At 42.0% G+C, this 26951-nt stretch overlaps 1 protein-coding gene across 1 annotated transcript in view; it reads right to left on the bottom strand.

The window, feature by feature from the left end:
* Positions 1–26951, bottom strand: part of SPRED2 (sprouty related EVH1 domain containing 2) — a 133902-nt gene that overhangs the window by 20460 nt on the left and 86491 nt on the right. The window contains exons 3-5 of the mRNA XM_065401492.1: positions 11300–11477; positions 10154–10322; positions 6315–6379 (exon numbers count right to left, since the gene is read on the bottom strand). Coding sequence (XP_065257564.1) covers positions 6315–6379; positions 10154–10322; positions 11300–11477 — 412 coding nt within the window. The remainder of the gene's footprint in view (positions 1–6314; positions 6380–10153; positions 10323–11299; positions 11478–26951) is intronic.

Genomic DNA, 26951 nt, shown 5'->3' with positions numbered 1-26951 from the left:
GTACTGGCTGCGAATGCATCCCAAGTGCTCAGGGCAAATTAATCATTAAAAATGCTTGCTTTTAAACCATGTTTTATATTTTAAAAGGTAAACTCACCTGAGGTCCCTTCCATGGGGTCATGGTCTTGGGTACTGGCTTGGGAGGCTTGGGAGGGTACTTCAGTCAGGGTGAGAAACAGATCCTGGCTGTTGGGGAGAACGGAGAGCTGGGTGCTCTCTGCCAGCTCGTCCTCCTCCTCCTCCTCTTCCCCTTCCGCGGAATCATCAGGTGTACCTGATGAGATTATCCCCATCTCGGAATCCACAGTCAGAGGTGGGGTAGTGGTGGCGGCCCCCCCTAGAAATGCATTTAGCTCGGCGTAGAAGCGGCATGTCCGCGGCTCTGACCCAGAGCGACCGTTTGCCTCCTTTGCTTTTTGATAGGCTTGTCTGAGCTCCTTGACTTTCACGCGGCACTGATCTGAGTCCCTATTGTGGCCTCTCTCCATCATGCCCTTGGAAATTTTTTCAAAAGTTTTGGCATTTCGTCTTTTCGAACGAAGTTCTGCTAGCACTGAATCCTCTCCCCATATAGCGATCAAATCCAGTACCTCCTGTACGGTCCATGCTGGTGCTCTTTTTCGATTATCAGCCTGCATGGTTACCTGTGCTGATGAGCTCTCTGTGGTCACCTGTGCTCTCCACGCTGTGCAAACAGGAAATGAAATTCAAATGTTCCCGGGGCTTTTCCTGTCCACCTGGCCAGCGCATCCGAGTTCAGATTGCTGTCCAGAGTGGTCACAATGGTGCACTGTGGGATAGCTCCTGGAGGCCAATAACATCGAATTGCGGCCACACTAACCTTAATTCGGATTGACAATACCGATTTTGACGCTACTCCACTCGTCGAGGAGGAGTACAGAAATCGAATTAAAGGGCTCTTTAATTCGAATTAAATGGCTTCGTTGTGTGGATGGGTCCAGCGTTAATTCGATTTAAAGCAGCTAAATCCAAATTAAAGTCGTAGTGTAGACCAGGCCCCTTACTTCTGCGCTGCTGCCTGCAGAGCTGGGACCTTAGGCAGCCGCCGCTGCTCTCCGGCCACCCAGCTCTGAAGTAAGCACAGAAGTAAGGGTGGCAATATCGCAACCCCCCTAAAATAACCTTGTGACCCTCCTTGAACTCCCTTTTGGGTCAGGACCCCCAATTTGAGAAATGCTGGTCTCCCCAGTGAAATCTGTAAGAAGCACACAAAAGACCAGATTTCATAGTCCGTAACGCGTTATTCATGGCCATGAATTTGGTAGGGCCCTAAGTATAACCCCCATCCTTCCTCTCTAGATTATAGATTCTGCAGCACTCTGGTGTAGCAGATTGGAGATTCTTCAGCAGTTTCATTTAAACTGAGAGGTTTTGATTAAATATTAAAATAGTCAGTACTGTAGCATGTGTTAGAATTTGATACCAAAGTACCTATTTTACATTGGCATATTAATAACTGAATGTGGGAGGGGGGAGAAAAGAGAGAAAGATTTTTGCATTTACAAAACAGAACTACATTGAGGAAGTTGTCAAGGGGAAAGCTAGAGAGTTTTTCTGCCACTGGGTCCACTTATGGCACGCAGAAAGGCTATTTGGATTTATATGATACACAGATCAGACCAATGTTTCTGCTAAGATTGTCAACAGGTTTCAGAATTAACAGCCACTATTTATTTCAGTGGGCTGTTTACACTGCTCAGAGCTATTGCTTCACGCACTCTGCAGACTCAGGAAGACACCACTCCATCATCCAGGGGACTAAGTTCTCGTTTTTCAGCTGATAATCATATGGGAGAAAACCTTTTTTTTTTTATTTTAATTTTTAAGAAAGCGAAAGCTTAGATTTTGAAAAATAATTCTCCAGCAAGGGGTGGAGGATTCAGCTGTAAATTCTGTGGCTACAGAAGCACAGAATACATTGTGTCCTGAAGTATAAGTGATATTTCCGAACTGAAGAACATTTAATTGAGGAAGGCAGTCTGCATGCAGACTGGATTAGTGGAGGCAAACAGAACAATCCCAGATCCTTGGAAAGACAGTGCTCCCCCAATGGAAACAGAATGGATGGCTAGCCTTACTCAGATTGCATCTCTTGAGAGGAAAATTTATAATATACAGGGACATGTGAAATTTATTTGCAAACATATGGAAAACATTTATGGATTCTAGTGAGGGTCTGGAATTAAAGTAATACTACTATATACTGTTGAACCTAAATGAAGGTTTCATCTTTAAAACAAGCATTTTACCTGCAAGCCAGTCATTTGTTTATGTAGTCTTTCAGGGTGGTTTGTTTTCTGTTTAGGTATGGCTTTGGCTTTCAATGCCGGAGGGAAAATTTATGAAATAATTATAGGCCTAATTCCCTCATCCCCACCCCCTCCGCTTACTTCCAGGCATATTATTTACTACTACACATAGTCCCACCGAAGTCAACAGAACTAAGCATACAAAAGCACTATATCCTGTGGTATCCACTGGAAGGATCAGGCTTTGGTGCCTATCTATACTAGGGATTTTGCACTGATATAATTACACTGGTAATTTAAACTGTCAGTGTAGACACACCTCAAACTGGAGTAAGCCACACTGGTGCAACTCTGTTTTACACCAGAGTACTGCATCTAGACTGGGCTTTTGCATGCATATAGCTATATTGATACAAATATCCCCAGTATATACAGGTCCTTAGACTGAACTGATTATGGTTGGGATTTTCAAAAGTGCTTAAGTGACTTTGTGCTCTCATCATCTGGGCACTTTCGAAAATCTCACCATAGGTATGCTTTTTAAGTTGTTACTGTTTTATAAAATATATAAGTACACTAAGAAGAGAAGTAATGCATCTTCATCTTGAAGCACAGTGGAAACCAGACTCAAATGGCAGCAGCACTACTGTTAAGACTACTTCTGCAGTGGTTGGGAAAACAGGTGCATGGGAGTTTAAGAGCCACTTAAGAGAACGTTGATGACGTCCTACTAGTGCACACAACAAAGGTAATTTTTCTTCATTCTCTTTCAGTTTTAAAGGACTAAACAGTAAGCAAATAAATAAATAAAAATAAAAAATCTTAACCAAAACACAATTTTGGGGCCTGACAAGGTCCCCTCACTCTACCATCATAAATCCCGGCTCCCTGATGAGATGAGCTATAAATTAACAGTCCCAAACCTCTTAAAGATACTGGAAAGGGAAAGGTCTTTTACTTGAGGTCTTTTACTAACTTGGGCAACCAAAGAGGACATCTTGACACCAACACTCATTGACTATTGGAGCAATATCATAAACTGTGAACGGATGGCTTAAATGGTGGCAGAGTAGCCAATCATCTGATACAAATGCTTTCCTGCTTCACAAGTACAGTAAAAGCTGTTTTATCTGGCACTTCACCAACCAGAAAGCTCTGTAAACCGGCATTTCTGATCTTCATTGAAATTCTGGTTTATAGTCCGGTGCGGGGTTCCAGATCCGGGGGGGGTGGGGGGGGGGGCGCTCACCTCGGGCAGCTCCCCGCAAGTGGCGACCTGTCCCAGCTACTCCTAGGCAGGTGGCTACGCATGCTTCCCCTGCCCCACCCCGAGCACTAGATCCGCAGCTCCCATTGGCTGGGAACTACGGCCAATGGAAGCCGCGGGGGTGGCGCCTGTGGATGGAGGCTGTGCGCGGAGCTGCCTGCTGCGCCTCCGCATGGGAGCGACTGGGACAGGTTGCCGCTTGCGGGGAACCGCCTGAAGTGAGCGCCCCCCAGATCCAGCACCCTGCACCCTCTCCTGTGCCCCAACCTGCTACCCTGAGCCCCCTCCCACACCCAAACTCCCTCCCTCTTAGTTAACCGGCATGTTTCACTTACCGGCACCTCCCATTCCCCCAACATGCTGGATAAAACAGCTTTTACTGTACTATGGATTACATGAGATTCAATGTTATGGTCAACTGAGTGGCACAAAAACAGCCTTCTGGAGACTATCAACAGCTACAAAAGACAATCCAAAGCATAGCCACCTACAGCTAGTGAAAAATGGCCCTGGTCCTTGGAAACCCAAAGACCTAGCAACCTTACTTTTAGTACATAAATCAACACATTATCTTCTTGAGAGAGCTGCCAGACAGATTGAAACAGAAGAACCTGAGGCATGAACTTCCACCATTCATCTTAAGTGGATGCTGATCACAACTAAGTTTTGACTACTTGCATGCTAACATTATCCATAAACGTAGCCTGAAGTACACCACGTAGCTTGAATGTTTCAAGTGTAATTATATGAAAGAGGTGAATCTTGGGTCCCGCCTGCCAACAAGTCTGAAGGTGCACACGAATAACCCATCACTGTAGTAATAATATGTGTACAGATACCTAATATATGTATACCTCATTGGGGGTCAAATGGGAAAAAAATTAGTTTATTTTTCAGTTCTGGCTTTGAACACTGAATGTAGGATTGACGGTATATTTAAAGTAGCTGGTGCACAATTTATCCAGCTTTCCTAACACAAACATTAAACTACAGTACTTCCAACATTTGTTCCTATATAAAAACCAAAGCACCCCAACTTTCTATTCACCTAGAATCTAGACATGGGCCCAAACCTAAATATTATGGACAAAACCATGGGAATTTTCAGGCCTCGGTTACTTGCATTGATCCATCTGGTCCCTCGACAAATTGGACTGATTTTAGGAAGAACTTAATTATCCTTAACTATTTTCTGTATTTCCTTTTAAAGCACTTAAAGAGAAATGTAAATGGAATGTTCATTTGGCAGCTTCAACATCTCTAACAGAGCTAACAAAGCTGACCTGTACACATGACAAGTTTTGAGTACCTCTACTTTACAACAAACGCTCAAAAGCAATACACAAGCCTGAAGATACGTATGCATTTCAAATGGCACCAGACCTTTGTTTTCAAGGATCTTGGAACTTTTGGATAAATACTACAAAAGAGTAAAGCACTCTGGCTCCAATGAGGCCTCACCCTCTCCCATCTCGGATTCTATAAATCACTTCTGGCAGGTAGCTGGGAAGCAGCTGCTAATGATAGTTTTGCTCTGGAGCACAGGAAGTCACCTTTTAACCCTGCCTGCTGTTGTTTGTCTCTTAGAACTGTGACAAAAGAACAGATGTGAACAACATGCCAACTGTCAAGAGGATCTGGTCAAAACACTACAGGAAACCTGTCCAGACCCACACCATGCTGATCTAATGGAAGCTCAGCTAAATTCATCTTGAGCTACCTTTCAGCTTTGGGCTCTCCCCTCCCCCACTCCCATCCCCTCGCCTGACATTCACAGGATTTAACTGAATGTTTCCTGCTCCATTTCCTCCCTCCATTATCCTAGATACGTAAAAAAGCACATTTTTGAAATGAGAAATAAATGAAATATTTTCACACTTTCACAGCAATGAAATGCAGTATTAAAGTATATTTATTACTTCTACTTTGGATTCTGAAGATATCCACCTTTAACACTCTGCTTTCTCCAGTGTTTTTCAACAAACAGTTCATTTACAAGGTAAAGAAGGTGGGTATGCGCATTACTGGAGCTGAGCAAATAATTTGATTAATTTAGCTTTTTTCTGTCCATGGAATAATATCCATGACCAGAATGAAATTTCATTTGATATATTCATTCAACCTTTTAAGCTTATGGATGGGACAGGGACACTGTCTTTTAGGAAAGCGCCAGACACATTTTAGATGCTACTACAAAATAAAATGAGAAACAACAATTATAAACAACAACAAATAATAATGAATGGCTAACTTTCTACTGTTATGTAGTTGCTATTGGTCAGGTAAGTCACAAGATCGGGTTTGCTCCCCAATTTGAATAAGCTTGGATGGACTTCTTACGTTAATGCTTGCACAAGCAAATTTAAAATTCAGTTTTCATGAATAACCACAAACATGACAAACTTGATTTCCATAAACATGCCAGTAACACTCAATGTCTCTAAAACTAACGGATAGATAACACAAAAGGGGCGTGAACTCCATTGAAGCCAAGACATTTGAAAATTAAATTAAACATATATTTTATTTTTTTTGGCATTATCTACTTAGCTCTGTGACACTATGAACATTTGCTCTACATTGTGATACTACAGTGATGACAATGGGAGGACTTTAGAAGGCTGAATCTTCTTTTGGGCCATGGAAGGCAGAAGATGAATAGAGAAATATCACTTACAGACACTAAAGAAAATCATGATGATGAAAAAAGGGGCATTCAAAATTGATCAAGTGAACCACAGTGCAAAAGAGAACAATTTCAAACTAACTTTACTTACTGTGAAGACATCATCATCACCAATCTCAGCCTCATTGTGGATCGTTGAAGAGGAAGTAGTAGATCCTAGAAAAACATTATTAAAATATATGACATTTCTAAACATCAGATTTTTTTTAAATTAAAAATTGGTGGATTTTATTTGGATTTTGACCACTGGGATTATCATGGACAATTACATGCTCCAGATAAACTACACTGACACAATAAACTTATGAAGTGAGAAAGTGGTACCAAATTAACAAGAAAGAAGAAAAATATATCTATTGCTAAGTAGGTTAGAAAGGTGACAACCAGAAAGAGTTCCTTTAACTGATATTGTATGACTGCCTGTACTATTAGATCATGGTAGAATAATGATAAGCACTTATAATTATATAGTATTTTCATTTTCAAAATGTGATAAAAAAGTATAACGAATGAACATCCAGGGCCAGATCCTCCACTAATGTAAATCAATGTAGCTACACTGAATTACATCAAGCTAAGGATCTGACCTCTGAAGTCAGAAAACTTATTGTTTTTACTAAAACAAACAAAACATACAAGAAAGCTCAACCAGAAAGGGAGTCAGTCTTTAGCATTCAGGAAATAACGACCTACTCTGAAGAATTTTTGTTTTAAAAGGTATTTGTCAGAGAGCCATCTCTCCTTCTCACCTCCCCCCGTAAACAAAACATGTAAGAGTTGACAGAAGAAAGAACAAAAACAGGTAGAAGAATAAATTAATTTGAGGAGGTCCTGATTAACCTTGTGGTAACTATTAGGGTTTAACATGAAATTTGCAAATTTCATCCAAGAATCCTTCCTTCACCTCATTTAACTTTTTATGCATTTAAAAAGGGATACTGCGGTATTCTCCACATTTTGGGGGTGGGGGGGAGGAGAGATGTGGAACTCTGTATGTGGGTTTTTAATATTAAACCAGAATAATCACCAAACTTGATTGTACCAAAACACTCTCCCTCCCACATCACACACAGTTTTGTTATTGCTTATGAGTGCTGAGCTTTTAGTAACTTTTTTTTTTTAATTAAATTGTTTGTCCTGGGGCAGACAATGAGTTACATTAACTCTGAAAGATTTTAAACGTTAATCTTATCCGTGGCATGCTAACCTGAGTTGAGTATTCATGAAGACATGCAGAGTTAAAGGCAAAACTTTCACCTAATGAGAAATGTGCATACACATTCAGGTTTAAAGCCCAGCCCCCATGTCTCCAGAGCTGTGCAACGTCACTAATACCAAACAGAATTTCTGTAGTTCTGATACTTCAAGAAACAAGCTAAGGGTTAAGTGTTGCTTCTAAGAATATTTGAATGCAGCGAAGCTTCAAATGTATATGCTTGGTTGTGCTAATCTGACCAGATTTCATAGACAGTATTGAGTCACAGTGACTCAAATCCAGAACTTCAATGTATATAAATATATATGAGAACTGGTTATTGGTTTTAATTTGGATAGCCCTATTTGGAAGTTAAGTAAGAGTGCACCCATCAGCATCAGTCTGTTCTGTTAATGTGATAAACAGATGCACTGATTTTGAACAGTAGCTAAAAAATAGCCACACAGCTTTAAATGTATACTTGTATTGAAGTAGAGTAGAATTCAAGATTCATCTTCTGTTAGGAGTTGCTGCCATGTACAAATGTTCTCAAATACCATTTTAATCACAATTTCCCTTAAATATAGAGTATATACATTACTAATAGAATTGAGCTTCAGTGTGAATTATATTATAGAAGATGCCACATTTAATGTCCCAAAGAGTTTACAGTTTATATGAGACAAACAAGAAAAGGAATACAGTTCAGAAGCATAGGGCCTAATCCTACTCCCATTGATTTCCATGGCGCAGAGTCAAGCACATAATGCATGAATGACCAGTGAGGATTTGATCTCATCTCTTAGTGGATCATCACTGAAAGCTAATGCGATTTTGGGATGCGTCAGGCGAGGTATTTCTAGTAGGGACAGGGAGGTGCTGCTTCCGTTATACAAGGCGCTGGTGAGACCTCATTTGGAGTACTGTGTGCAGTTCTGGTCTCCTATGTTTAAAAAGGATGAACTCAAACTGGAACGGGTACAGAGAAGGGCCACTAGGATGATCCGAGGAATGGAAAACCTTTCCTATGAAAGGAGACTCGAGGAGCTCGGTTTGTTTAGCCTAACCAAAAGAAGGCTGAGGGGGGATATGATTGCTATCTTTAAATATATCAAAGGGATTAATACCAAGGAGGGAGAGGAATTATTTCAGCTCAGTAGTAATGTGGACACGAGAACGAATGGATATAAACTGGCCGTGGGGAAGTTTAGGCTTGAAATTAGAAGAAGGTTTCTAACCGTCAGAGGGGTGAAATTTTGGAACAGCCTTCCGAGGGAAACGGTGGAGGCGAAAGACCTTTCTGACTTCAAGATTAGGCTTGATAAGTTTATGGAGGGAATGGTTTGAAGGGATAACGTGATTTTAGTCAATTAGGCATTAACGTGCCATCGCGGGTAAAATGAGGGTCCGGCTGTAGAATCTTGCCTGTATGCTCGGGGTACTGCTGATCGCCATATTTGGGGTCGGGAAGGAATTTTCCTCCAGGGTAGATTGGCAGAGGCCCTGGAGGTTTTTCGCCTTCCTCCGCAGCATAGGGCAGGGCTCGCAGGCTGGAATATTCTGTTGTGGGTGGGTCAGCTTTTGTGGCCTGCAACATGCGGGAGGTCAGACTAGATGACCATATTGGTCCCTTCTGACCTTAAAGTCTATGAGTCTATGAGTCTATGAGTCTGCTGTAACGGGGGGAATTGTATCATGAGGGCAGGAATTCCAAGCATAAGGAATGGCAGAGAAGAATGGAAAAGGAGCAGAGTGAAAAAAGGATGCACACAAAAAGCACTTGGGCATAATGACAGAAATGTAGACTGGGGTGGAGATGTGCAAGACCTTAAAAGGCATGAACGAGGAGTGCCATGTATTTGTGTTGGGACAGCTAAAAATGTTCAAAAATTAAAGATCCAAAAATGTAAGAAACTAGATTTTTAACACAAATATCCTAAACTTAATATTCTGTTAATATTTATATATTTATTCCAGTCATTCAGAAAAAAGATAGCTCTGGCAGCACAACTACCTATATATGAAAAGCCATTTATCAAAGAATTGATTAATTATTTTTCACTGAAATGAGAACAAAATAAAGGATAATTTTGAATTGAAGATACATTTTGATTCTCGTTTGATGGCAATATAATGCGAAAAGGAAATGTTTAGAACAACCTCAAAGTATGGACAATTCTTTTTAATTAAAATACAATTTTTGATGGGATAAAAAATATGAAGCCTTCAAACACTACAGTTCTCCAATTAAGTGGAGACTTAACATAATTTTGTCTAAGAAAAAATCCTTATGATTTATTCAAGTCCACATAGGAATTCATACTATAATTTAACAAAGCACAACAAAAACATATAATGAAATAATTTCCAGTGCAGCATTAGCTACATGTACAGAAAAGGGACCTAAAAGACAAGATGTGAAATACTTTGTTCTTTTGCTAGCTATAGTTAGATCCACAGCTATAAGTAATGCATCCTTTCATTTTAGGTCTTGATGGATTAAGCTACATAGGGATTGGAAACTCTGAAGAAATGCCTGAGTTAAATCCTTCCCTCCCCAAGAGACTACTAATCTAATTCTCTACTGAACAAGAACTAAACTTTATTTTAAAGGCTAATTGGCTGACCGCAGTAAGAAATGTGAGAAATGCATTCAAGTTAGCTTGAGTGAGTCCTGTCTCTGGAACCTCTCCTCTGCAAAGAAACAAGCAGAATGCTGATACAAGCTTCAGTACCTTCATTGAGGTCTTCAATTGCTTTCCGCACTCCTCTATCAAATGCTCGTGCATCGGCAGGACTTTGAAAAGTGAGCCCAAACTTCCTGTTGTCAACCTTCCAGTGATGAAATGTAGGATTTGCTTTAGTGTAGACCAAGTCCTTTTTTACAAAGCATTCCAATACCACCTAAAAAGTTTCAGCACAAAAGTAAGGTTACATTTAGACTTGAAGGGCGTGGTTGTCACTGTTTTAGTACAGACCAGAATCTCCTGCCCTACAATCTCCCCAACACAAAACAAGCAAGTTATGAATCTGTTACTCTAGTGAGAGAATATCGTTCAATATAAAATCATGTCAAAAGCAGCTGTAAATGAAACAATAACTTTAAAAAAAACCAGCTTTCTTGACAATAAGACTATCTCAAAACTACACTATACTATCCACTTTTATTCAACTAGCTTGTTTTCAAACTCCTATTATAAGCATGTACCAAACCAATTTGCAAGAGTTGGATTTTTAAGCTTTTCCATTTTATAATTGGGTATCCTAGAAGCAACAAGAAAAACTAACCAACAGGGAATTAAAACAACAGGGTTTTTTTTAAACTTCCAATTTATATTTGAATGTAAGTTTTATTCATTTTATTTTGTGCAATAAAAGAAGTCTTCTAAATAAATAGCTATTGGAAGGAACTGAGCTTGTCAATTCATAAAAAGACAACTTGTCCTCACATTCTTACTCTTCTAGTCCAAACCTTGAATAGCATGCAGCATAAATAATTCATTGCTGTTTTAAAGACTTGCATTGCATTACTCAGTACAACGTGACTGGCTTCATGAATTCTTTACACTTCAGTTCACTTCTCACATATTCTTATTAGGTCTTAGAAAAATAAATGTGTCAGTTTCATGTTTTAGGAATTAAAGGTGGCCTTTACATATTGCTGTTCAACATGCAATTGCTATCTCAAGGAGATAACATGGCAACCTAAAAAACAGGTCATGATAATTTATTGTTCATTTGAATTAGGGTGGGGTTATTTTGCACAATCCGGCATTGCTTTCAAGTTTTTTTTTGGTTGGTTTTGAAACTCCTATAAGAATATGTTGATTTTGGGTAGCTTTCCTAAGAAAGCAGACAAAAGTTGAATTAGGTTCTATTACCAGTTTGTCTTTTTGCCTTTCCCCATGGATTAGAAATCCACTTCTTCCATTGCCCTCTGGGTACATGACCTTGCAGACGCCAACTTTACTGAGACCGCCTCCTTCTTGCGGTAACCATCCCCCACTGGAGTCATCTCGGGTCATAACCACAGCTTTGACTCGCACAATATAGCTGTCACTGTAACGACAACAACAAAATAACTGTGTGAGATCACATATAATCTTACAAGAGTTTAATTTATTGCAATATTTAGAAAGTACAGATCTAGACTCCAGGTACTTGCGCAACAATTTAAAGTTTTATCTGAGGATAGATATAAGTGTTTATAGCAGATGATCTTTACTGCCACAGTCACTATACAAACAGCAGTAAGTGCCCAGTCTAATTTCAGGAGCTCAATACACAAACGAAACACACCACACCACAATCAAGCCTGAAGCCTTTTACCCCAGCCCATCAGGAAAAGACCCTGAATGGGAGACCAGCCTTGCAGCGTGCCCTGCGGGTCTACAGATGTGGGCTCTATTGCACTACAAAGAGAAGCAAGTTCCAGGGCTGAATACCCCTTGCTGAAAAGCATCCTGCCAGCAGTTCCCTCTTGAACAGGGGGAAGGATTCTAGCTCCAGTGTCTCCCATGATCACAACTGCTGAAGTATCACACTGGGAGAGTGGGAACCTGTCAGGTACCAGTGTCCAAAACATGTAGGGCTACCTCCCACCCTGAACACATTAAATTACATTTGGAAACTCATCTGCAGCCAGGATAACATGCTTCCTGAGAGAAAGAATGAACCTTGCAATATCCCACGTAAGCATGCCCTCTGGGCACAGGAACAATTTGCCAAACATTAATCTTTAGGATCACACAAGAACTCTAAGGCAGCTCCACCTACCCCGTAGGGAACATGGTGTTCCATCAAGATCTCATGGGCAGTGCTGGAAGCAGCTCACAGAGCTAAGAGAATCAGTGCCGATCCCTAACTAGGAGCAGATCAACCAATGCGACTAGCACGATTTCCATACTATACCCAGGCCTGAAACAAGAGTGGAATCCAGGAAATCCGAGGATTTCTGACACTGCTAGCCTTGGTCTCACCATTTAGAAATGTTACTGAAAGCAAAAGGAGAGTGGTCTCATCACCTGAAGAAGAGCGTTCGCTTCGAGAGACACCCATAAATGCATTAGTTTCACCAGTCTCAACTGGCAATCAAAACAAGACTTTCACATATCATGGAAAAGGAGAGTCCAAACGGAAGGTGGCAGAGTTCAGTCCTGCACAAAGGCATAATTACTACCCCTCCTACCACCAATCTGAGCAAAAAACCCTCTACGTCTAGCATGTGGCCAGTTGTACTGATTGAGCCTAAGGATAGTTCTAGTGGCGATCAGGTCCCGAGCTGAAACTGAAGAGTCACCATTCACATTAACAGTCAACAAGCACAATTATAATCACAGTCGGTTCCAATGCTACAACAGACATCTGATCACCTCATGCAGAGACGGTGTAGCACATTACATTGACCCCTGTGGACCTGTACTCATCTCACGTTTTTTACTGGGGAATATTAATGCAGAGTATGCTTGTAAATTAATTGACCCACCGCACAAGGGTAGGAAAATACAGAAGAAGAGGAAACTAATTGCTTGATCTAGTAAGTTTTCAACATACTGTCAAATCAAACAGGCCCAAAAGTTTGAACTAGTAAATGACACAACCTGTTCAGACCCCAAAACATACTGTTCATAAAAAGGACTGTAAACCTATGCAGTGTTCCCAAAGGATGCCTTTTAAAATAGGCTAGACCTCAACCTGAGGGCTGAGGCTTGAAATTTATTTTTTGCAAAAGTTCTTGGCATCGGAACAAACTGACAGTATCTCTTTAAACTTGACAAGATCCGGCTAAGGTTAATAGAGAGGCAGCACCATTTATCCTTATACACGTGGTAAACCTTTTTTTAAAATTTACCAACACACAGTTAATATTTCATTAAAAGTGGCTGCTGTTTGATGTATGACTTGCATTTCTCAAACGCAACCAGGCTTTAATATCTAGTAAGTCACTAACAGTGGTCTTGCGTCTAGCTTAGCTACATGACTCGGAAAACGTTTGTTAAAAATAAATATCCTGTTTATTTCATGTTTTCCTCTCCCTTTAACGGTTTATTTTCCACTTTAAATAACTTCAAAAATATGTTTAAAAATAAGCTTGGCGTGTAGTCCAAAATTACCATCGCCCAGAAACCAAACACCCATGCTTCATGCTTATTTGCATCCTATGGATTTTACATACACAACTAAGTCAGGCTGGCCACTGGGGAACAGCTGAGAAATAGCATGAGAAACTTTGGTACAATAAAGACTTTCTCTAAACACTAAAGTGAAATTAATGCAATGACTTATTTAAAATAAAAGTCAAAAGGAGGACTTGTTACTTATTAATAAGTAATAATAAGGCTTATTACAGATCAACCACCTGGCTCACTTTGCAGTCCTTTGGTACTGTTATGGTGCGCACTCACCACCAATGTGTCCCCTTGCGTCAGGGTGGGATCCCCTGTACGCCGTCTGCTTGTATGCAACTCGGCGGTAACAAAAGCTCAAACTACTACCCAAAGTCTTTCCAAAAAATCAACCCTTCTTCGTCTAGGCTCAGTCTTCAATCTCCCTTCTCGTAACTCCAGACTTCTTTCAGTGCTAGTATTTGAGCACTGCCCCCTCAGACAGAGTCTCCCTGAGGGATCTGTTCTCCTGCAGACTCAGGCCCCTTAACAGGCAACCAAGTCCCTTCAGATGATGAATCCTAAGTGTCCGTCACCTGATGCCTCTTAGACCCACCTCTCTAGCGGAGAAGCAACTAATTACAGCACAGGTGCGACAGATGTAACTCGAACGTAAGAACATAAAACGTCCATACTGGGTCAGACCAAAGGTCCCTTTAGCCCAATATCCTGTCTTCCGACAGTGGTCAGTGCCAGATGCCCCAGAGGGAATGCACAGAACAGGTAATCATCAAGTGATCCATCCCCTGTTGCTCATTCCCAGCTTTTAGCAAACAGAGGCTAGGGATACCGTCCCTGTCCATCCTGGCTAATAACCATTGATGGACCTACCCTCCCATGAACCGTCCCGGCCCATCCTGGCTAATAACCACTGTTGGACTTACCCTCCATGAACTTCTTTTTTGAACCCTGTTATAGTCTTGGCCTTCACAACATCCTCTGACAAGGAGTTCCACAGGTTGACTGTGCACTGTGTGAAGAAATACTTTTTTGTTTGCTTTAAACCTGCTGCCTATTAATTTCATTTGGTGACCCCTAGTTCTTGTGTTATGAGAAAGAGTAAATTAACACTTCCTTATTTACTTTTTCGACACCAGTCATGATTTTATAGACCTCTATCGTATCCCCCCTTAGTCGTCTCTTTTCCAAGCTGAAAAGTCCCAGTCTTATTAATCTCTCCTCATATGGTAGCCATTCCATACCCATACTAATTGGCTCTTAACCCCTTTCTATCTCGTGATGGGGTTTTGCCCTGTCACAGATATGCTAAAAGCAAATTCCAAGACAGGAGTGAATCTAAAAGACACCCCAACTAGCACTGTTCTGTATTTCAGCCTCAGGATGCACACACAGACTAGTAGGAAATAGGAGAAAAGAAACGGCAATAGGTAAAATTATTTTTCACCCTGCACCCCCAAGTTCAGTTTGGTCACTTGGAATGTCAAAAGTAGTACCCAGAGCAGAAAGGCAGAGATCTGAGATCTACCTGGCTGTATCATGCAGAATCTGTCTCCTAACGAAAGCCTTCATAGAGGCCTGACCGTTTACCTTATGATAGAGATAAAGGTATGGATCGATGCCTGTGTTGTTGCCCTGCAGAGTTCATTTCAGAACTCCTCTTTTCCTGGGAGATCCAACCACCCACTAGGAAAATCTTCAGAAGTCACCCAAAAACTGAGAGTATCCTAAGGAAAATGGAAGACCTATCAAGTTTGGCAAAACATAGGAGTCTGCCAGACAGTGGAGCCTCTGCTTCTAGCTGGGTATATTAGGAATCACGTAGTCTGTTTTGTGGTGATGGAGAGTTCTAGAGAAGTCTCTCCAGAATGGTTCCCTTTTGATCAGATTTATCTAGTAGATTTTTGGTTCTCTTATTGGATTTGCATGCAAAACAGCTTCATAAGGACTGTCTGATGGTTTAGTATGGCTTTTATTCCCCTGTACACAGCCTTGTACAAGGTAGAGTTTTACCTTCTGTTTGCCCTGGGCCTCTGGCACTACTTTTCCATTGGCTCTCCAGGATGTTTTCCAACATGTTTTGATGTTGTCATAAGCGGCTTTGCTTGGACATCTGCTTTTAATAAAGTCATGTATGCCTACATTGCGCCCATAGCTCTGGCTGAGATATGCAAAGCATCAGTAGAACTGAGATTAAGTAGCTAGGGATGTCTTCAGAAATCTTGCTCCCAGCCCTCAAGACATTGTAGCCTTCTATAGGAGAAAGTCAGATGAGCATGTCCAGAGTCTGATTGATCCAGACATTAGTATTTCCCCAGTAAAATGTGTTATGCAGCCATTGGCTTCTACTAAAAATAATTTCTAAATTTGATTCACAGTAACTTTTAAATAATTTATTTGCTCCACTCTGGATACGAAGTGGACCAATTTACATATGCTACATTCTTTTCAAACAAAAATTGACGGGCTTCAAGAAAGCACCCTCCATGGTGATGTTTGAACTCTTCTCCTGTGCTTTGTTTTTCATACAGTTTCTGAAGTTTATCTCTATGCACTGATTACTAAAGATTAACTATGTGTCTTTCTTCCCCAGTTCCCTCTGGTTTTTCTAAGGTTGCATTCCTTCTATTTTGGGCTTAACTGCTTCTATATTACATCCTTTAGTGTTATTGGGGAGCATTCATGGAATTTCAGCCTTTATTTTAAGAAAGAGACATGAACACAATCTTCAAAATACTCTTCCATAGAACAAATGGCCTGTTTCCTTTATTTATTTATTTTTAAACTTCTTGAGTGTATTATAGCTCAGACTAACATTTTCTATACAATCTAGTACAAACTTTCTAGGCAGAATTCAGAGCCTTTCACTTTCCTGAAAAAGCACTACTAGGAACTTTCTAAAATTTGTTAATTTTGATTTTACTTCACTTAATGACTGTTTCCAATCACCAAGATTTCAGATTTCTAAGGTTTAAAGGTTGCATGTTTCCATTATCTCAGATAAGTCTCTCGTCATTGACAAGCTTCACATGTTCTTCGGTTTTAAATATTAGTATAACTCTGGGTCTGAATATTTTTTTAAACTACCCTCCCCCTCGTATTTACATTCTCGTGGGGGTACTAAGTGAATCATACGGCTTTTATTAAGACATCTATGCAGATATTCTGACCTATGGCTCTTTTACACCTTTAGTACCAAGGCCTGCAACTGTATCCGAGTGTATAACAGCTGCCTGACTGGATGTCTCAATCTGACATTGAACATGGGAAAAGACAGACACTTTGTTAATTGTCAGTTCCACTAATGAATCATATTTTGTGGAAGTCTGTTTGGTTGGATTGTACCCAATGTCATCAGCCAGGAATGTCTTACAAGCTTGATCCAAGTCTACTCAAGCCAATGAAGAGATGAAGAGACTCAAATAGGCTTTGGATCAGGCCCCATATCTGGAAATTGCATAAGGCCAAAAAGTCATCCCAAGGACACTGCCATGGGGACATAGACACGAATTAAGTCAGACCGAACTGTAGCGTGAAGAACACAGAAACAAACTGAGTACTGAGGTTAGCTGGTAACAAATACAATTCAATAGAATACTGGTATAAAGTGGGAACTACTAAAGAAAGAGAACATTAAATGCATTTTCACTTGACTGCAGACAATTGATAGAGCAGCCAGGTAGACTGGCTTGAATGATAAGTGGCTGGACTAATGTTATAGCAGCTAAAAATTGGTCGTTTAAAGACTTTTAAGATTACAATTGATAAGAATCCTAACTTAACGAAACAACATGCGATGAAAGAAATGCATTTCAAAAATAAGCCCCAGATTCCTGGTTTCTACAGGTTGTCCAGGGAAGTGTATAGATAAATGCAGGTTCTATAGAGAAAGCCATGACTTCTCCATTTTAAAAACTGTAACTTCAGGGGACTCAGTCTTTTTCATCAGGAGACAAATCTAATTTCCCCCCTGAAAATGAGATCTTTATCCCCCTTTGCCATAGCAAAAACAACACTGCCAGACAATAGTTTCTAGTTTGAGAGACAGGAAGAATACGAAATTGCTCTTCTAATACAGTCAGTTGGAATTCTGTCTCCAGCTGTTACCAGAAGGTCACATTTACATTGTACACTCTTTAGAGCAGGGACAGGCTCTCCTCCCTCATGTATCACCAGACACAACACTGCCACTATTTCCAGCTATATTAACTATTAAAAAAGACCTAGGACAATAATTATTATTTGGTTCCACTATTAAGGCACTGCGCTAGGACTCAGGATACCTGGGGTCAACTTCTAGTTCTGTCAAACTTCATTTAATGTCTCCATGCCTAAGGTCTCCATCCGTAAAAGTGGAATAAGCAATGCTTTTCTATTCCACAACAGCACAGGTAAATACCTGGGAGGTGTGTACCTAATATAGTGTTGGGTCATACAAGTACCTAAACTCTTCTGCATGCAAACTGTTTATTTTCTTTGCAATATAATTTCAGGTGACTGCATTATGGCCTTGACTAGCTCAAGCAACTCATTCTCCATAGTTAAATAATAATTTACAAATCCTATGTGAGCATTATTGGTTCAGAGCAGCAGGAAACTCAGGATCTTGTTGCTATATCCATCTACTTTTATTATGCTGCAGCCATTTTTTTTAAAAGGAGATCTATTTAGAGCATGTACAATATTTGATTATCTTCCATGTATAGTATATTGAATGCCATTAAGATTAGTTAAAGGTCAGTCTTTCACTGTTAGAGTAAAACTACTAGAGGAACCCTCAAGTGGCTTAAATTCTTCCCATTTTATTGGCTTCTAAAAACTTTCAGACTGCTCTTAATTTTTGGGTTTGTTTATGGCCTACATCAGGGGTAGGCAACCTTCGGCACGCGAGCTGATTTTCAGTAGCACTCACACTGCCCGGGTCCTGGTCACCAGTCCGGGGGGGTCTGCATTTTAATTTAATTTTAAATGAAGCTTCTTCAACATTTTAAAAACCTTATTTACTTTACATACAACAATAGTTTAGTTATATATTATAGACTTAGACAAAGAGACCTTCTAAAAACATTAAAATGTATGACTGGCACGCGAAACCTTAAATTAGACTGAATAAATGAAGACTCGGCACACCACTTCTGAAAGGTTGCCGACCCCTGGCCTACATACTATTCTGTTTGCACAATCTATTCCTAATTGCCGACCCCTGGCCTACATACTATTCCGTTTGCACAATCTATTCTTAATTATTAGTTAATAGGAATATTTAGCTATTTTAACCCGAAATGATTGGTCTTAAATAGTGTTAGAAGCTTTGGAAGAAAATATCTGCTCAGATTATCCAACTGGGTGGCAGGATGACAACCTTTTCTATCGCTGTGTTTCAAGGCTGTTAGTCAGCCCCACCCAGAACCAAAACCATAAGGAACTTCGGGGCTAAAGGTAGCATGTGGTTTGCTACACTTTTTTTATTGGAAAGAAAAACATAACCTATTTAAAGTTATAGCTCCTGGGCATTTTTTTTTTATTCGGAAAGCTAGTAAGAATTTCCTTTGAGAAATAAACAAACAATGATATTGTAATAAGCAAATCACGATCATGAATATTTTACCAATAGTCCAACATCTTTTACTAAAAAGCCAAATATATAAAAGATGGGGCAAATATATAGAGTAGTTGCGATATAAAGGATATTTTACTATCAATTTTCGAGGATTCCGCTCAACTGCGTCATAAAGTGTTAATGTGCTGGTATCATAGAACTCCCTTGTTCGTCACACTAACCATACCAGAATGAGAAATCAAGACAAAAATTGAGTCCTGTTAAATGTCTACAGTGGGGTTTAGTGGCAATATCTGCAACTGTGTATCCAAAATTCATCATATCAAATAATTTCTTTACTAGTGAAGGTTTTAAATTGCACTTCTGTCTGCGGAGTGAAAGATCTGCACCTTGAAGTCTTTAAACCATGATTTGAGGATTTCAATGGCTATAGGTTGGAGGTTTGTTGCAGGAGTGGGTGGGTGAGATTCTGTGGCCTGCGTTGTGCAGGAGATCGGACTAGATGATCATAATGGTCCCTTCTCACCTTAAAGTCTATGATTCTATCTCACCCTTTGGATTTGGGGGAAGCGGAATAAAGGGTAAGGAGTTTGGATATTTTGCTAGCTATTATGTGAAGCAACTCTCCTCCCCACCCTCAGCTGCTCATAGGTCTGTTTCCCTTCATAGTTTGATTAATCCGCTATTGCAATGGCTCTTTCCCACACCCTCCCTCATTTGACACAGCTTAGACTTTCAAGATCCTGCTGAATTATTTTCCTCCTCTGCTGATGGACACAGCTGGTAAAGAGCAAAGCTAAAATTAAAAGGGGGGGCAGAAGAGAGATACATGAGGGGGTAGAGGGGAAGAGGATGGGTTGCTTGCAATAACACACAAACCTCAGAACAGGATCTATGTATTCATTATATAGAAGAGTCTTAAAAAGAGCACTCCAAATGAAACATTTACTTAAAAACTTGGAGAACATTTTTTCCTACCAGTTTTCTGCTTTTTCCATTTAGCAAACACTGTCTCAATCTAGCTTTCTCTGCTGACGGCCATCCGCGTTAAAGATGCCATCACTACCGTTCCGACAGTTCTGTGAATGGGGATTGTTAATTGAATGTGTGGTCTCTCCTAGCTAGCTGCCTCTGCAGTACCAATAAAATGCCGTGTATTAAGAATGGCTTATAAAAAGTTTCTCAGTAACAGAGAGGATAGGACGCTTCCTATCTAATGATTACTGTTTTAAGGTTGGTCTAATATTGGGTCAATGTCCTTTTAAAAGAAGGATCAAATTTAAAAAATAAAATCATGGTTTCCACCAATTCCGGTTCTTCCCCACCTCCTTCACGCTGCCCCCCTTTAAAAATAATTCTATGATTAGGTTTGTAATTTCTAAAATGTCTAGCTGTAGTTTAAAATACTTACTTTCCTTTAGTCACCCATTATACTTTTAAAATCTAAAATGCTTTCTTCTGGAAGATTTATTTCAAGCATATCCTTTAGAAGCTGGCAACTCCCCTCTACAAGTTATATTTGTGTAACTGCCTTTTCTAAACACATAAATGCTGCATGAACTTCCTTCAGGGTAGAGTTTACTTCTGCCTCCTTCCTCATTGCTGATTGCAGCACAAGCAGCTGCAGACAAGGAGATGCAGCCAGCGTTAGGGGGCTCCCACCCCAGTCTGTCAGGTCATGTCTACACTTGGAAAAAAGGCATGTTTAGCTAACGTGTTAACTACACACCTTTTTTTCTAATCTAGACAAGGCCCTGAGGGAAGGGGTGGCTAAATTATCTCAGAGGAACTGGAACACATCTAACTCTAGGGCACCAAGTTGATGGACTCTCCCACACTGTCTGCGGAGCAGATTTCCCTCTTCCTCACAAATGACTGTGGAGGTATAGTGGCATTGAGGAGCCAGATGGGGCTAGACAGTCCAAACCTCCTCAGTCTCCATGAGTTACTGGGCACTCTGCAGGAGGCTGCCTCAACTTCTATGCTCCTCTCCAAATTGGTTTCCCCTGCATTAGAACACCCCACATTACCTGTTTGATATACAGGGCTAGAAGCCAATTTTCTCTGTGGGAGTTTCAGACCTCTTTGCCCCACTCAGATCCGGGGTCCTGTCAAAGGGTGAAACAGTCATTCTGCTCTCCTGTGAGGCTTTCTTGACGAACCACTGGCTACACAGGGATTAATGGCTACCTGGTGGCTATACCTTCCCCTCCCTTCTTTGAAGGCAGACCTCAGAGGACAGGGAAAGGCTGTGTCCAATGCCATAGCCCTCACAAGCGTCCCCAACTGCTGATCATGATGCACCACCGCCGTGTCTCCTCCTCCTCTTAAATCTGATGTGGCTTTTGGTTCAATTAAGTACTTTTGAAATCGCAAGTATTTTTAAGGTAAGTATTACACTATGATCCTAAAAAGGAAATTGATCGTCGTTAACATTTTGGATCTCTTTGAAAAAAACAACAGCATGTAATTCTTTGGGACGGATTCCCCTTCACACATGCCCCTTGAAGATTATTTTTAAAAATACTGTAACAGTGCACCAGCTGTTGGAGCACATGCCGCACCCCAGTGCCCTCATAACAGCCATGGCCCCTTTAAAACTGGGGTTTGTAGTCACAGGGCATGACTAGGAGCAAGCATATTGAGTGGGGTCCCACAGGGATCAGTTCTGAGTCCGGTTCTGTTCAATACCTTCATCGATGATTTAGATAATGTCATAGAGAGTACACCTATAAAGTTTGTGAACAATATCAAGCTTGGAGGGGTTACAAGTGCTTTGGCGGAGAGGATTAAAATTCAAAATGATCTGGACAAACTGGAGAAATGATCTGAAGTAAATAGGATGAAATTCAGTAAAGACAAATGCAAAGTATTTCATTTAGGAAGGAACCATCAGTTGCACACATACAAAATGAGAAATGACTGCCTAGGAAGGAGTTCTGTGGAAAGGGATATAGGGGTCATAGTGGATCACAAGCTAAATATGAGTCAGCAGTGTAAATATGAGTCAACAGTTTTCAAAAAAAGCAAACATAATTCTGGGATATATTAGCAGGAGTGTTGTAAGAAAGACACGAGAAGTAATTCTTCCACTCTACTCCATGCTGATTAGGCCTCAACTGAAGTATTGTGTTCAGTTCTGGGTGCCACATTTGCCTCAACCCGCAGCCCCCTCCCGCACTCCAAATCCCTCGGCCCCACCCCCCCAGCTTAGAGCCCCCTGCTGTACCCCCAACCCCTCATTCCCCAGCCCCACCCCAGAGTCTGCACCCCCAGCAGGAGCCCTCACCCCCTTCTGCACCCCAACTCCCTGCCCCAGCCCAGAGCCCCCTCCTGCACACTAAACCTTTCATTTCTGCCCCACCCCGGAGCCCGCATCCCCAGTAAGAGCCCTCACCCCCTCCTGCACCTCAGCCCAGTGAAAGTGAGTGAAGATGGGGGAGAGCGAGCCACCAAGGGAGTGGGAATGTAGTGAGCAGGGGGTGGGGCCTCCTGGAAGGAGCATGGCCTCGGGGAAGGGGCGGGGCTAGTGTGTTCGGTTTTATGCGACTAGAAAGTTTGCAACCCTAACTGCAGCAGTTCCCTTGCTCACCTGTTCTACTAGTTCAGTCCCTTTTTCCTTTACTTCCCACCTACATGTTTAATTTTAGCATATACGTTGGTGGTATCATAGTATCCTAGAGCAAATGGCAGGAATTCACAATGACTGTTCTACAAAGCATCTCAAATCTGTCTTCAGGAAGACCTAAAATAACTACAGTAGAACCTCAGAGTTACTTAACACCAGAGTTACAAACTGACCAGTCAACCGCACACCTCATTTGGAACTGGAAGTACGCAATCAGGTAGTAGAGATGAAAAAAAGAAGACGCAAACACTGTACAGTACAGTGTTCAACAGAAACTACTAAAAAAATACAGGAAAGGCTAAAAAGAAGATTTGACGAAGTAAGGAAACTGTTTCTGTGCTTGTTTCATTTAAATTAAGATGGTTAAAAGCAGTATTTTTCTTCTGCATAGTAAAGCTTCAAGGCTGTATTAAGTCATTGTTCAGTTGTAAGCTTTTGAAAGAACAACCGTAACATTTTGTTCAGAGTTGCGAACGTTTCAGAGTTATAAACAACCTCCATTTCCGAGGTGTTTGTAACTCTGAGGTTAGCAGGAGGATAGCAGCATTATGAGTGCAGAGTTAAGGCTGTTGGGGTGATCTTAACTGTTGAATTTGCACACTTTCCACTTTTCAAATGACTTCAAATGTTTGAAACCTTAACTTTGAATTTCCAGGCATTTAACTGATAAGGATGTATTTCTTAATGCTCTTACTACCTTTTAACTCAGATCAAGCTTTCCTTCACTTCAAAAGAAAGGGTTGAGTGTCAAAGATCTGGATGACTACTTGCCTGCCTGAAGCTTTTGAAGCTATAAGCTAGAAGACTCTTTTCTGGAATTCCTCCGTAGGTTCTTCTGATTCAGATTCCAAAGTTGTCCTTTGGTGATGGTGAAAGACTTCTGGCTCCTGGACTTTATTTTCTTCTGCAATATTTTGTTCTTGCCCCATTGGCAAGATTCTGATGCCTCAAGAGATTAGGACTTTTTCTTCATTAGGACCAGGGCCAGTGGGCACATTCAACAGCTTACAACTTCCCCCACCCCCACCATCTGGTGTAGTCCAAATAAAGGCTTAACACTTGAGTTTAGTTTGACATCCCTTTTGTCATGGTAAGTTTTAGTAACAGAAGATGCAAAAAGCTCAAACATTTAGGCCTGGTCCACACTACCCCCCCACTTCGGACTAAGGTACACAAATTCAGCTGAATTCGAAGTACCTTAGTCCGAACTTACCGCGGGTCCAGACGCTGCAGGCAGGCTCCCCCGTCGATGCCGCGTATTCCTCTCACTGAGCTGGAGTACCGGCGTCGACGGCGAGCATGTCCAGGATCGATCCGGGATCGATTTATCGCGTCTAGACAAGATGCGATAAATCGATCCCAGAACATCGATTGCCTGCCGTCAGACCCGGAGGTAAGTGTAGACGTAGCCTTAGTAACAAAATCTTCCCTTGCTTTCCATAAGCTGCAGGGAAGAGAGAGAGGAGACATCCCTCCCCCATGGAAACCTCTCCTGACTACTGTGGAGAAACACAAGTTTGGTCTTCCTTGATCCTAGGTCTTTACTGCCTAGGAAGCAGGAACCCAGTTATCATTTTCCTATAAGTCATAGAATCGTGGGACTGGAAGGAATCTCAAGAGGTCATCTAGTCAAGTCCCCTGCACTCATGGCAGGACTAAGTGTTCTCTAGAACAGTGCTTCTCAAGCTATCTGATGTGGGGGACCGGCAATTTTTTTTTCCAATGTGCCAGGGACCGGTGCCATATTATTATCCTATTCAACGCTCTTATGAGGAAACTCGCTGCGGACCGGCAGCCAATGGCTCGCGGACCGGCACCGGTCCGTGGACCACCACTTTGAGAAGCACTGATCTAGAACATACCTGACAGGTACTAACCACCAGTGATTAACCACCCTGACAGTTAAGAAGTTTTTCCTAATGTCCAACCTAAACCTCCCTTGTTGCAATTTAAGCCCATTGCTTCTTGTCCTATCCTCCAAGGGTAAGAAGAACAAACCCAATTTTTTCAATCTTCCCTCATAGGTCATGTTTTCTACACCTTTAATCATTTTTGTTGCTCTTCTCTGGACTTTTCTTTCCTAAAATGTGGCACCTTTGAGGGGTTGGGGGTACAGCAGGGGGCTCTAAACTGGGGGGGTGGGGCCGAGGGATTTGGAGTGCGGGAGGGGGCTGCGGGTTGAGGCAAAGGGTTGGGGTGTGGGAGGGGGTGAGGGCTCTGGGCTGGGGGTGCTGGCTCTGGGGTGGGGCCAGGTATGAGGGGTTCAGGGTGTGGGCGGGGCTCTGGGCTGGGGCTTGAGGTGCAGGGGAGGTGAGGACTCTTGGTTGGGGATGAGGGGTTTGGGGCTCGGGCTTACCTCGGGCAGTTCCCTGTCAGCGGCGCAGCGGGGGGCAGGAGGGGCGCTATGGAAGGCTGCCTGCCTGTCCTGGCACCCAGTGGCGATGGAACATTTTTAGTAGTGGAGGTGCTGAAAGCCAGCCCCCTTACCCCTGTCCGCCCCCCCAACCCAAGGTTGGGAGCAGGGCTGGGTCTCCGGGAGTGGGGGACCCAGACATGGGTAAGGGGGCCGAGACCACAGCTGGGGGTGGGCCTAGGACCAGGAGTGGGGGCCTGGGCAGGGGCCGGCAGATAGGGCCCCACGTGCAGGGCCAAGACCAGAGCCCCAGCCATGGGGCCAGGCTCAGGGCTCTGGGTACGGGGCCAGCAGTCGGGGCCCCAGGAGTAGAGCCCTGGGTGCGGGGCTGGCGGGCCCCATGAGCGGAGGCCTGGGCACGGGGCCAGGGCTGGGGAGCAGGGCATAGGCGCAGAAAGCAAGCCCCGCACCCCTTCTTCCCGCACCTATGCTGGCACCGCACGCAGCAAACAGCCAGCAGGTCCGGGTCCTCGGCGGGGGACCCAGGAGGCTCCACGCGCCGCTCTCACCCACAGGCACCGCCCCCCTGCTCCCACTGGCCAGGTCCCAGCCAATGGGAGTGCAGAGCCCCATGCGCCCCCCCGCCCAGGAGCTGGACCTGCTGGCTGCTTCCGGGGTGCAGCACGGTGCCAGCCAGGACAGGTAGGGACTAGCCTGCCTTAGCACCGCCAACCAGACTTTTAACGGTCCAGTCGCTGGTGCTGACCGAAGCCGCCAGGGTCCCTTTTCAACCGGGTATTCTGGTCAAAAACTGGACACGTGGTCACCCTAGCTGCAGTGCTTGAGTGTCTGACTGAAGAGAAGCAGCTCTGAAGAAGGCCTAGTAGCAACATTGTGAGTAGGTGAGTAAGAAGGACAAAGCTGTGAACATCAGTGAAAGGTATATTGGCGTGGATGGTGGCAAATGGAGTGTTCATTTACATCTTCAACTCAATTAAGAGGCTTATTTTCAATGCAATATTTCTCCTCTCACACATTATCAGTTTAGAGTAACACAATACAGATAGTAAAATGAAGTTTGAGAAATTTAAGTAAGTTTCCTTTTACTAAATTTGTGATGCTCATTGTTTGCTTCAATGATGATCTAGAAAACCATATGGAAATTTTAGCTGTATCATAAGGTCAATTTTAAAGCATAGTTACAATTTTATAATACCAGTCAAACTACTGTTCAAAGCTGTTTTAGAGCGATTCTCATTTAAACTTCTTTCAGTGTTTGCTGTGGCAGTAATAATGGATTATTAGATTATTTATTTGCATAGAGACTTCTCTTAAAATATCAAATTGTTAAATTTAAACAGACCAATTATTCAATTAATCATTTCAGTTGTACATAAACTCTGGGACACACGTTCAAGCAGCAGCAAAAGAAATTCAGTTTAAACTAATAGTTTTTGAATGATGCACCCTGTCTCACATTAAAATGCAAGGGCAATGACAAGCAGAGTAGAAGAGAAAAATCTAACTGAGGCACCCCAGATTTTATACAAGACCACTGCTGATTTGGGCAGAGAATCCTTGTAGATTTCAACAAAATTCCCCACAGATTTCTGTTGCTCATTACCATTATCCCCTGTTGTAATTAGCATGTTATTGAATGACAGATGGCATTTGTTTCATAGCATATGCAAGACAAATGAAGAGTGCTCGTTTAGTATGTCCAGCCAAATAAACAGACAATTCAAGAATTGCATCATGAATTACAATTTTTTTAAACCAGCCCTAACTACTTTCATCCTTTACTACACAAAATTATTTGTGTAGTACATACCGATCATAAAAATCCCATTATATTTATTCTGCTTAAACT

Source organism: Emys orbicularis, chromosome 3 (genome assembly GCF_028017835.1).
Source record: "Emys orbicularis isolate rEmyOrb1 chromosome 3, rEmyOrb1.hap1, whole genome shotgun sequence".
Lineage (NCBI taxonomy): Eukaryota > Metazoa > Chordata > Testudines > Emydidae > Emys > Emys orbicularis.
This window is presented reverse-complemented; position numbering and strand designations above follow the sequence as displayed.